The 11,562-nt window shown below is 63.8% G+C and overlaps 1 protein-coding gene across 3 annotated transcripts; it reads right to left on the bottom strand.

The window, feature by feature from the left end:
* Positions 1-146: 146 nt before the first annotated feature.
* On the bottom strand, positions 147-11,313 carry TUFT1 (tuftelin 1). 3 transcript variants are annotated; one of them, XM_065653849.1, is made up of 13 exons: positions 11,252-11,313; positions 8,544-8,618; positions 8,187-8,291; positions 7,805-7,891; positions 6,245-6,325; positions 5,903-5,974; positions 5,264-5,401; positions 3,899-4,027; positions 3,239-3,333; positions 2,554-2,659; positions 2,029-2,112; positions 1,373-1,473; positions 147-1,089 (listed from the first exon to the last, which is right to left on the bottom strand). In XM_065653849.1, exons 1-13 carry the CDS (start codon positions 11,309-11,311, stop codon positions 1,035-1,037), a joined length of 1,188 nt encoding a protein of 395 aa, XP_065509921.1. In that variant the 5' UTR covers positions 11,312-11,313; the 3' UTR covers positions 147-1,034. The 3 variants fall into 3 exon arrangements, with proteins under 3 accessions (XP_065509921.1, XP_065509922.1, XP_065509923.1); XM_065653850.1 differs by having other exon boundaries at positions 5,264-5,377; XM_065653851.1 differs by lacking the exon at positions 6,245-6,325.
* Between the last annotated feature and the right edge of the window lie 249 nt (positions 11,314-11,562).

Here is an 11,562-nt window from a genome sequence, read left to right as displayed (position 1 = left end):
TAGTGCGTAAGAAGCTGACCAAGAGCTCAAAAGGGGAAATCGTTATAAAGCAAAGGGGCGTCCCGTGTTGTTCTGTCAAAATCAGCTGCTCTATCTCCGTCAAGAAACAAACATACAAACAAACGACTGCAGGCGGAGGGGTTAAGGCACGTGTATTTTTTTTTTTTTCTATTAACACAGTCAGTACAAACGCCAACAACTTTCCTCTCGCCGCACGGGTCACAACGGGCCAGCCAGTTGGTGTTTCCCAGTTCACGCGCGGGACAGGCAGTCCTGGAGCGCACCCGCGGAGGTGGACGGCAGCCACCGCGCCTGTCACCACATCATCGGAACACACCGATAATTTATTGAAATAAATACGGGTAACAAACCAAACAGCCTCTGGGTTTAAACGCTACGACACGCGTCGGGTACAATTTCTCTACGCTCTGAGGAAAAGCAAGGCAAGACGCCGGTTTTCAGCCGCGTAAGCCTTTGCCAAGTCCGGAGCAGCCAGATATGTGCTGGAGATCGGAGGTGGAGGCTCCCAACTTGTCACGCGTTGGGCTTTGCTGTGGGAAGGAGTCCGTTTTCAGGAGGATTTCTTTCTTCTTTTTAAGAGTGATTATTTCTTTTAAATTTTTGTCAAACCCCAAGTCCATGTCGGCAAGCTGCAAGCTGAAGGGGGGGTCTCTGTTCGGACGAGGCCCCTTCAGAAGCAAAAGCTGCTCCCGCAGAGCAACCCCGGCAAAGCCAGGACTGACCGGGCACCGCGAGCCGGGCTCCCCGGCCAGAGAGCCGCCGTGGCCACACCGGCTGGTCCCTGCTCCGAACTGCCACCCGCGGTGCCGGTGACCCAGCGGGGACGGCAACACGGATGCTTCGCAAACCTCCTTCCTCTGCCAGGGCCGCCCCGGCTCCCTCTGTCCTCGGCTGCCGCGGTTCTCTCCGCCGGAGCCGCCGGGAGCGCAGGGGCCAGAGGACGGCAGCCAAGCGGGGAAATCCGGTCAACGATAACAAGGGGAGAGTCTTCAGCTCGGACCAGCCCTCGGAACTCATGTTTCCACCACTCGAATGAGAGGCAGCGGCTTGGGGCCCGTCAGCCTTTTGCTGCAAGAGAGAAAAGGGGTTTGGTTCAGCCGGATGAACAGAGTGAGGTTTGAGGGGGGAAAAACTGCAGGAGAGGGTCCTGCCTCAGCCGCGGTTGGTTCTGGATTCCCCCAAAACCACCCACAGGAGGGACGTGGGAAGGGAGACCTCTCTGCGAAGAGAAAAATCACACCACGCGCTTCCAGAAGAGCATCCCCGAGCGCAGCATCACCTCCCGCCGCCCCGGACGAGACGTGGAGCTGCAGACGACGGCAGAGCGGAGGGCGCGGGTGCTCCCGCCTACCTGCTCACATACTCCGACTTGGAGCGCGCCCGGGAGCTGTGCCCGCCCCGGCTCACTTGCTTCTCGATCAGGTGCTCGATGCGGTCATGCATCTCCAGGTTCTGCAAAGGACGGAGCCACGGTTAGCGCCGGATAGGCGGGCTGCGGCTCGAGGGACGCTCCAGGGTCACCTCTTGCTGCGGCGCAGCTTTTTCTTGAGAAAAAAAACAAAAATGTGGCCCTAGAAAGGGGGACTGCCCAGCCAAGACCTGCCGAACACCAAGCATGCCATGTCTCTCGCTGGCTCCGTTTGCCCCCTGGGCTCACACACCAGCCCCACGCAGAAATCAGCAAAACAAGTCACCCAGGAGGGAAGAAAACACCAGAAGTGCCAACACAGGCTCCGTTTTTCTCCAAAAAAGGAGAAAGGTTTGACACTTGTTACGACCCGAGAGGCTGGAATGCAATTTTCCTTTCTGACACGCACGCGCTCAGCTGCAGCTCTGCAGGCAAGAAGGGTTTTTGCCACCGGAGAAACGCGTTTGATGAGATGATTTTGGGCTCGGCTGGAGTTCACAGCCACTCCAGCAACCCCAGCGCCCACCACTTGCACCGCGGGGCTTCAACGCGAGGGTAGAAACCCCCGCGCCCCCCGAAACGGCCCCGACGAGACGCACCTCGGCCTCCAGGTACGCGACTCTCTCCTTGAGCTCCTGGATCACGGCGTCTTTGGCCTGAATCACCGTTTTGGAGTTCTGGAGCTGCAAGAGAAGGAGTTGGCGGCGGCTGAAAACCCCTCTGGTGCACGGCGGGGCCAGGGAAGCGTCTGGGAAGGAGGGCGGCTCATTCTGCCTGTCAACACCCACCACATTCACTCCGAGGGCTGCATCAAAACCAGCCCCAAAAAAGCCTCAAATTAAGTCTGCGAATTAAGCCCGAGGTGAAGGAGCCTCCGCTCACGGAGTTGGAGATTTAACCCTTTCAGCGGGGTGCACACAGCTCCCGTTTCACTCCTTTTTCTCTCTTTATTTTCCTCTCCTTTTATTCCCTCCCCAGCAGTTTGCACCGCATTACCCTGGGGTCAGTCTTGGAACTTGTGTCCCCGTAACCCAGCAGCTCTTTCCTTCCGAGGTTTCACGTTTTCCTCCCCGTTTTCCTCTCTCATTTTCAGCCCCCTGGGAGCCCGGCCCTGCTCCCCGCACCTGCTCGATCATCTGGCGCACTTTGCGCTGCTGGCTCTTCAGCATGTCGTCCAGGTGGTGGATCTTCTCCCGCAGCATCGCCACCTCCTTCTCCAACTGCGCCGACCTGGGGACAAAGAGGGGACAGAGTCCGGGAGCCGTCGGAGCGGGAGCGCCCACCCCGAGCAGCTTTTATCAGCCTCCGCAGCCGTGTGCGGCTCGGGATATTTTGGCGAGACGAGGTTAAGGAGAGACAGAGAGAAAAGCTCTTCAAGCAAGAGCCACAAAGAGGAGCAACCACAGGCTGCAGGGACACAGGAACAGCAGGAAGAGTCAGGCCGCAAACCAGGCCTTCCAGAAACGACCCGTTGCCAATTAGCCCCTGGAGCACGGGGATACCGGCTGGGCGGATGGAAGCCGACATTCCGGGGAAGAATCGGCCACTCCGGCGGCTCCGCGGGAGCTGCCCCGAGCTCCCCGCCTGCGGCGGGGCTGCCCGAGCTCCCCGCAGCTCTGGGAGCGAAGCAAAACCGCGGGAGGTGTTTGGGGGTGAGTCAGCTCCTGGGAGCCGGGCGCTGTTTTGCAAGCGGGAGCGCGAGCACGCCCGGCGCAGGAATGTGCAGTCATGCCCCAGCCAGCTGCCGGCCCGAGCCGGCGGCGTGGGCTTGCTCCGGCGTTGGCAGGCGAGCCGGAGGCCGAGCCTCACCGGTCTTGTTGGGCGAGCTTGTCACCTTCCACGCTCCGCAGCCGCGCCAGCTCCGCTTCGCCCTCTTTCATCTTCAGCAGCAAACTCCTGTGCTCCTGCGGCGGAGCGAGAGGCCAAGTTACGCACGGGGAGGTGGGGGCAACAAGTCGCAACAGATGCTCCTCGGCCCCGCGCCACGAAGCCGCAAACGGCCCGGGAGGCTCCGTTTGGCCTCCCCGCTCCATTTGCGCCAGCGGCGCCTTTACACGCGAGGGACAGACAGACAAAGGAGCCGCGGAGCTGATGGACAGACCCGTCCTGCTGCGTCACCCCCAGGACACGGGCAAAGCACCAGCTGGGCAGACGGCCCAGCTCCATACTCACGCCGCACTGATTTACGGCTTTAAAAAATAATAATAGAATCAGGGTGAACATTGTGTTACTGCCCCCGCAAGCAGAACTGGGCGGCTGGACCGCGCGCTCCTTCCCGGGACACGCGGGAGAGTTTGCACAGACCGACCGGATGCTCTAGACCCGAGCAACGCGAGTCTAAACCGGCCTCAGCGGCTTTGCAGCTGTTCCCAGTTAAACCCGGCTGCGAAGTCAAACCCTCTGTCTGGTGGGTGAGCCCTGCCGAACTCATCACCCCCGGCTTTCCCAATCCCCCCGCAGCCCCGGTACCTTCTCCATCCCTGCCAGCAGCCTCTGCAGCTCGTCCACCTGCAGCTCCTTCTCGGCCGCGCTCTGCTCCGCTCGCCGCAGGGCCGAGCCCGTCCGCTCCGCGTCCTCCTGGTACTGTGAGACCGTCCGCTGCCAACGAGACGAACCCCATGGGTCCCTTCCACGCCGGGACGTTCTGCGGTGACTTTACCCCGACCCTCGCGCACCTGTGGCCTCCCCAAAACCGCGGATGCTCTGAAGGCAGCCGGCGGCTCAGCGAAGAGCCCACGGTGCCGCGGAGAGCTCTCGGCTTCAAAGCACTTCAAAGGAGCCGGCGCCGAAACGCCGCAGCTCCTCAAACGCGAGACGTGTTTGTTCTCAGCCCCGCGTGCTCTGGGGCTGTTCGCAGGTTCCGCTTGGGCCACCGGGTCGGAACCCATGGCCCAGGAGCTGAGAGGGGACACGGGTGTCCCCATGGGTCCCCGGGGCAGCGGCTCGGACAAGCCACATCGACAACATCTGGATCAACAACCGCCAAAACCTGCCCTCCCCGGGGTCCTGCAGCCAGCGCCGCAGCTGAGCAAAAACCCCAAAATGCCACCAAACCACGGGAGGTCCTACACGCGAGGACAGATGTCCTGGGGGCACGTGCCAGTAGGCGAACGTCCCCATGCCGGAGGAAGTGGTTACGGCTCAAAGCCACTTCCCCCGGGGACGCCGTCCCCGTCCCACAGCGGGGAACCCCCCGGGCTGGCCGGGACCGGTTTGGTCTGCGGGACAGGATGTCAGCCGGGATGTCACCGCTGCCACCAACACGGGGCGACGCGGTCAGGCCCAGCCCATCCGGGCCGTGAGCCGTCACCAGGACACGCACCCAAGGGGACAATTAATCACCGGGGCTGCGGGAGTGAAGGCAGCGGCTCTGTCGGCGTCACACGGCAGGCGAGGGGACCCGTGCCGTGGCTCCGGTGGCCCTGGCCGGTCACTTGCCCCTCTCTGCACCCAACAACGGCGCAGACGGAGCGGCCGAGCTCCTGCACACCCCAACCCCCAGGGAACCCCGACTGGCTCCCGTGGGGACACCGCGGGGTCCGCGCTCCCCACAAAACGCCTCTCTCGCGCACCAGCCTGGCAGAGTTTGGGGGGACCCCTGGCAGCCCGGCTGGTGCTTTTACGGGGTGTGATTTTTGCACTGGGAAAGGTTTGTGTCTGCAGACTCCCCCGGGTACCCGGAGAGGAGGTTTGGGGGTCCAGCTGGGTCCCCACTGCTCTGCGAGGAGACGTCAGACGTGTCCAACAGCCCAAGCCCCGTGCACTCACAACCACTCCAAAAGGAAAAACCACCGGCGTGAAGGCGCCGTCCCGCTTTCCCGGCCGAGGGCTCACCTCGAAGGCTTGCTGTTCCAAGCGATGGCGCCGCTCGGCCTCCTGCAGCTTGGCCAACAGCCTCTTTGCCGTCTGCCGCATCTTCTCCACGTCCTCGCCGGAGCAGTCATCCTCCTGCAGAGATGGGATCGGGCCGGGCTGAGGAATCAAAGACCCCCCCCGCGCCGCGGGCCGGTGACGCGGCGTGCCGAACGGCGCTCCCCGGCGTGACGCAGAGAGCCGCGAGGCGCTCCCGTCCTCACCTCCCACGCCGCTGGCAGCTGCCAGCCCCGCCGGGGAGGCGCGCGGTGGCCTTTGGTGGCCCGCCAAGCGGGGATGCCACCCCGAGCGCGCTTGGGCAACCTGAAACCCCGCAGCGGCAACCGGAGCCGCGGCCACCCAGCCTGAAACCCCTGCCCAGCGCACCAAAATATTTGCCCGCTGAGGATTCCTGTCGTCCCTCTGCTTGCGTGCAGAGGTTTAAAACCCCATTTTTGGGGGCTGGAATTCTCATCTGACCCTGATCAAAAGAGCCCGGTTTGCTGCCGGAGCGCCCGATGGTGTGCAGAACAGGTCTGAAATTCCCTCCTGGGAGGGAGATCCCGGACTAAACTCGCTATTTCTTCCCACAGCACCAAAATCCCTCGCTCAGCTCCGTACCTGCTCCTCCCAGGAGTCAGCGCGCAGCCTCTCGGGGCACGGCCAGCTCCCGTTCTGCTTCTCCAGCACGACCTAGGGACGCAGAGGACAGACAGACGGATGGACGGGTGGCCGGCGAGCATGGGGCGCCGCAGCCGCTCGACACCCAGGCGTTTTTTCCCCGCAAAGGAACATGCAAGAGCACGTGCGGCCGGCCAGCGCGTTTTGCTCGTGCGAGGTTCCCGATCCCAACGGCGCCGACGCGGCCACGAGCACCCGCGTCGTTACGGCCCCTTCTATCATTTTCTGGACACGTTTTGAACAAGCCAACGTCACCGAACGCCCGAGAAGCGCTCCCGTTACCTGTGCGTGCTGCTTATCTCCTTGTCTGCTCTCAAGTTTACTACTTAAGTCTTCCCGCAGCTTCTTCAAAGAACTTCTAGCCTGGCAAAGGCAAGGCAGTTTAGCTGGGTCTGCGCGGGCAGCGGCGCTCGCCCGGGCACAAACTGCGCCGAGCCGCGGTGCCGGCGCGCGGACGGGGGCTCCTCGGCCAGCCGGGCAGAATTAAATAGTAAACCAAATGAAATTAAATAGTACAAAAAGCGCCGCTGATTTTCCGAGCGTTACTTGCGGAGCTGAGCTCTGATGGGCCGCGGAGCCCCGCGCAGCCGCCGGCGAGCGGCGTCCGGACTCGCAGCCGCTCGGATTAGTCAGAGCTGGGGGAATGATTTACCGGCTGTTACGGACGCTGCCGCGATGCTTCGCCAAGAGAAGCTTTCTCAGAGTGCTCACCGCGTGGCTTCGTCCCTTCCCCTGGATTTCGGACGCCCGCAGTGAAGCGACAAGGGACAAAGGACACGGCGAGAGCACGACGCACGGCTCTGGGGCCAGTGATAGAGCCCGTAACCCGGGGCCAGCGATCCGTGATCCCGCCGATCGAGACGTCCCCAAGCACGGGGCGCTTCTCCGGGCTGGGACAGACCGGTGCCGCCACCGCGACTTACTGGTTTGCCCTATTCCCTGGTTTCCGCGCGCGGGGTTAAGTCGCGCCGCGCGGTTCTGCTGCTTCGGCCGTTCCCACCGGGCTCCGCGCAGCCTCCGCGGCAAGGCCGGGCCTAAGTGGCGCTCGGCTTTTGCTAAACGGGCCCTTTGAAAACCCAGCGCCCGTTTCCACCCGAGGCACCGCGGGGAAGCTCGGGCGAGAAGAGCTGAAGCCGCAGGAGCAGGAAGGATCACGCAGAGAAGAAAAAGCCGCAGTTCCCAGGGGTCGGGCTGAGCGACACCCCCGGGGCCGCAGCACCAACGGGCTGTTTGCTTTCGGGGGGGAAAAACCTGCGTTTTGGCAGAGCAGGATGACGGGAAAGCCCCGGAGGCCGCTCGACCAGTTCTGCCCCTCGCCGCGCTGCAACTCCCCCGCGAGAGCAAACCCAAATTGAAATCCATTTCTTTTTTTTTTTTTCACCCCTCACTTTCTCTCTTTTTTAGGCCAAGCCCACGCACGCCACCGCTTCCAAGCAGCTCTGCGGAAACCCCAGCAGGAGCCGAGCGAAGGGTTAATCCTCCCGGAGCCTCCTCAGCCAGTTTACTCTGGGAGATGAGACATTCCAAAGCAACTGCCTTTTAACGAGAGAGGCTCCTCCGCCGCGCCCAGGCAGGCCGGGGACAGCCGTGGGGGAAAGTCATCGCGCAATTCTCTTCAAATTCAGTCCATATAGCAGAGCAATTAGTCAGGCGGAATTAATTTATGGCGCTCGATTAGGCTGCTGCCCTGTACGGGCAAGTCAACAAACCGGAGGGTTCGGTTTGCCCGGGCGGTCGGGGCATCGCCGAAACCGGCCCCGGGGGAAGCGGAGCGGCCGGACCCTCGCCCCAAGCGCCGTGTGCCGGGCAGAGCCCCCCCCGCCCCGCGCCGCCGTTAATTACCTCTTGGATGTAACGAACTTCGCTCTTCAGCTGGTTGACGTGCTCCTCATGGTTCGCGCCGCCCTCGGCCCGCGCCTTGAGATAAACCTGCCCGGGAGAGAGACAGGGCTGCGGGTCAGATCCGCGGACACACCGGGGCTCGCCGCGGGTTTCCCCTTCGCCGTGAACCTTCCCTGGTGTTTTCGGAAGCTGCCGCTCCTCCTGTGTGACCCCCAACCCCAGTTCGCGCCGCTTCCCCCCGACACCGGCCGATCCCACCAAGACGGTGCCGCCGGCCAGCAGTGCCGCGGCCCCTGCCCACCATCAGGCGTAACTTCAGCCAAACCCCTTTTTTTCCAGCCCTAATGACTAAAGGACGAAGCCGAGGAGGCGGGGACGGTACCTTGATGATCTCCTCGTCGCCGTCGTTGGATTTGATGCACTCGGAGGCCAGCGAGTGCCCGTTGCTGGATCTGTTGGCCACCATGGCAAAGGCTTTGCCCACCGGCTGCGGAGACAGGAGCGGCCGAGCCCGCCGAGAGGCGAGACCGGCCGGGACGGTTCGCCCGGCTCTGGCCAAACCAGCACCGCGCGCTTTCACCGGGGAACGCGGCACCGGGAACCAGCACCCAAGCGTTTAACACACCAAGGGGTGAGTTTTCACCTTCAAGAAGCATGAAGTGACTGATCCTTCACCAAGCGCCCGTTCCCCCTTCCCTAAATTATCTCAGAAATGTGCGTTTTCCACGGGGACACCCACCTTCTGCTTCGCCTGCTCGCGCCGCTCCCCCGGGAGGTCTTTGGGCAGCGTCAGCCGCAGCACCTTCACGCTCTCCTAAAACAAGACACGCGTTTTAGGTTTATAACTCCTGAAAGTCTCTTTTTCTAGCCCCAGCTGGGTCAGCGTCGCCGTGGACCATTTCCCTCCCCGGTCGGAACCGCGGCCCGCGTGGCGTTCACCGAGATGCCTAAAGCCGCGCGGGGACGCCCAAAACACCCCAAAACACCCCGACCGCGGCACCGCGCGGCCCCCGGCTCCCACGCGGACCTCGGCGGCGCCCGGGCGGCCGCCGCTCATCGTCCGCGCGTACCAGAGCGCGGGAGCCGCGGCAGCGCCGGGGAAGACGCCGGCGCCCGCCCCTCGCCGCACCCCGGCCACGTCAGCCTCCCGCTCCCCAAAAGCGACGTTAAGGTGTTTCTGCCTTCACCCCGCGCCGCCCGAGTCTCGACACGCCGCCTGCTTGTTTCCAAAATACGGCGCGTACGCCGCTCGCGCCGAGACAGGGAGCCCTCCCACGGATCCCAAAAACGCGGCCCCTCGTTTTAATGCAATCGGCCGAGGGAAACTTCACCCGGGCTCGGCAGCACCGATCGTTTAACCGGCTGCGCGCCCGCAGCTTTTACTGCGGGGAATGGTGGGAGTTGGAAACTTCAATCAGAAAATAAGCGGCCGGAAGGCTCCGCGGTGCAAGAGGCGCTCGGGGTTTTACGGCAGGGAAAAGCTCCCGGCATCGACCATCGTCTTGTCACAAAGGCGACGCGGGGAGACGCCGGGGGCCGGAGCAACCACCAGCAGCACCGCAGTCCCTTTGTTTACAGACACCGGGACCTGGCGTTCGCCATCCCCGTCCCGCCGGACCCACGCAGGCGCTTTCCGACCCATCGGACCCCCCAAAAAACACCCTGCTCCCGGTGAAACTCCCCCTCCAGCCAACACAAAGAGCAGCCGGTGCCTTCCCAACCGGCACCGGCGCTGCCAAACCTCGGCTCCAACCAGGAAACCAGCCATGCAAATGCCGGCGGGGAAGGCTCCGCCGGCTCCGTCCTCCTCCTCGCCAGCACGCGCGGAGGAGATGAAGCGACGGCGAGACGCCAGCCGGGCGTTCGCGCCGGGTTCTCTGCAGAAAACCAGCTTTTTCGGCACGGTAAATGGGCATAAAGAGCCCGAGGCCGGTGTTAGAATCTGCTCTGCTGTTTCCAGCCACGGGGACGGGAGGGGCAGCGGGTTTTGGGCCCCCTCTGGTATTTTCTGGGGAAGCAGAGGGGTTTGGCAACGCGGTCGGTGCTGGGAAGAGGATGGAGAGCCTTGTGTTCATCTCCGGCGTGGAAAAACCCACCTCATGGGGAAAAGGCTTTGTTAACGCCCCCGCTGTGCACCCCAAGGGTGACCCCGACCCCGCGCCCCCGGTTCAGGGACCCTTTGGGTCCAACCGGCCCTGGAAATGAGGGCGAGCGGCATCGGCCACAACAACGGATAGGATTTTGGGGACGCCGGAGCAGATTTTAAAGCTTTTTTGGTCTATTTTATGTCATCCAGCCCCCCAAAAAAAACCCACGTGGGAAAAGCCGGGCTGGAGGGAGAGGGAACCCGGGAAATCCCAACCGCATCCCGGGCGGAGGCGGCACCGGCCCAGGACCTGACGCCGGCGTTTTGCAACCGCGGGGAAGGCGCTCGGTCCGTCCGTCTGTCCCGACGGCTGAATAAGAACAGGCCTGACCTGACCCGGAGGGTATCGGCGAGGATCAGCAGCAAACAGCTCCGGTGTTTGGAATCGCCGGCGTTACAGAGGCGCTTATCACCGTAATAACCCATTAGCCAAACGAGCCCGGCTCTGCAATCGCTCCTTATAAGGCCGGGATGAATTAGGACTCTCCTAAGGAGACTCAGAGCTGAGTCACCCAGCTGAGCTCGGGCCGGGGAGCCGGGCGAGCACCGGCGACCGAGCGCCGCCGCGGTGGTTCCGTCTTCGCCGCCGCCTTTGGAGGATCCCTCTGGCCGCCAAAACCGGAGCGAAGAGCCGAATCGCCACCGGTTTCACCCCCTTGGTGGGGAAACGGGGTCGCGGCGCTGGGCTGGCTTTGGGGCGCTGCCAGCCCCACCCTGCGCTTGTCCCCACGGCGGTGGCCTGACGGGGAAAACTCAACGATAAGGTTGGGGAGAAGCGCCAGGGCAAGATGGAACCCAGGCGGAAAAGCGCCAAAGCGGCCGCGCCGCTCCCGCCACTGCGGTGTCACCCCAAAAGTGACGTCCTTTGGGGACGGCTCGACGACGACGGCGCGGGACCCTGTGCCGGATGGGATTCCCAGCAGCCACTGTAAGCACGATGGGACCCCGACACCGGGGTGTTTCTGGGTGCGCTCTGCTGTCCCCAAACCCCGGTGGTGCCGTCGCGCACCAACCGGGTCGAGATCGCGGGGACAGGTCCCCCCAGAGCCCCCGGGGGAGAGAGGGGCTGCGGGGCACGCCAAACCCCCGACCGTCCCCTGGGCTGCGGGATGGGACAGGGAGCGATACCGGGGGACGATGCGCGGTGCCCGGGGGGGCTCAGTCCCGCTCCCCAGACCCAAATCCCGGGACCCCCCGCGGGCACCGGCCGCCCGGTAGAAGCACCGGAGCGGGAAGAGGGGACCGGGTGGGGGTCGGGGCGGCGCGGGGGGTAAGGGGGGAACCGGGGGGTCGGGTCTCACCGGGCTCTCGCCGTGGGGCCGCACGTCCAGCACCGCGCACCAGCCGCTCCGCCCGTTCATGGCCCCGCCGCGACTGGCGGGACCCGCCGCCGCCGCCGCTTTTATACGGCCCCGCCCCCCGGCGGAGGACACGCCCACGGACACGCCCATAGAGTGACCACGCCCCCTCGTGTGACCACGCCCACCCGCTTTGACCACGCCCACAGCCCCTTTGCGCGCCAAAGGCGGGGCCGGGCAGCGTAGCCGTGCAAAAAACCCGTGCAAAACCTGGGAGAAACGTGCAAAAACCGTGCAAAAACTGTGAAAGGCGC

Source organism: Caloenas nicobarica, chromosome 31 (genome assembly GCF_036013445.1).
Source record: "Caloenas nicobarica isolate bCalNic1 chromosome 31, bCalNic1.hap1, whole genome shotgun sequence".
Classification (NCBI taxonomy): domain Eukaryota; kingdom Metazoa; phylum Chordata; class Aves; order Columbiformes; family Columbidae; genus Caloenas; species Caloenas nicobarica.
Note: the sequence above shows the minus strand (reverse complement) of the source record. Positions and strands in the feature narration are given on the sequence as shown.

What these genes read in the sequence shown, in the direction of transcription:
- TUFT1 (XM_065653849.1), bottom strand. Translation starts at nt 11,311, where the DNA reads ATGAACGGGCGGAGCGGCTGGTGCGCGGTGCTGGACGTGCGGCCCCAC. An exon ending in TGGAACAGCAAGCCTTCGAG is followed by an intron (nt 4,028 to 5,263) that starts GTGAGCCCTCGG and finishes TCTCGTTGGCAG; the next exon opens with CGGACGGTCTCACAGTACCA. An exon ending in TCGCGTACCTGGAGGCCGAG is followed by an intron (nt 1,474 to 2,028) that starts GTGCGTCTCGTC and finishes CGTCCTTTGCAG; the next exon opens with AACCTGGAGATGCATGACCG.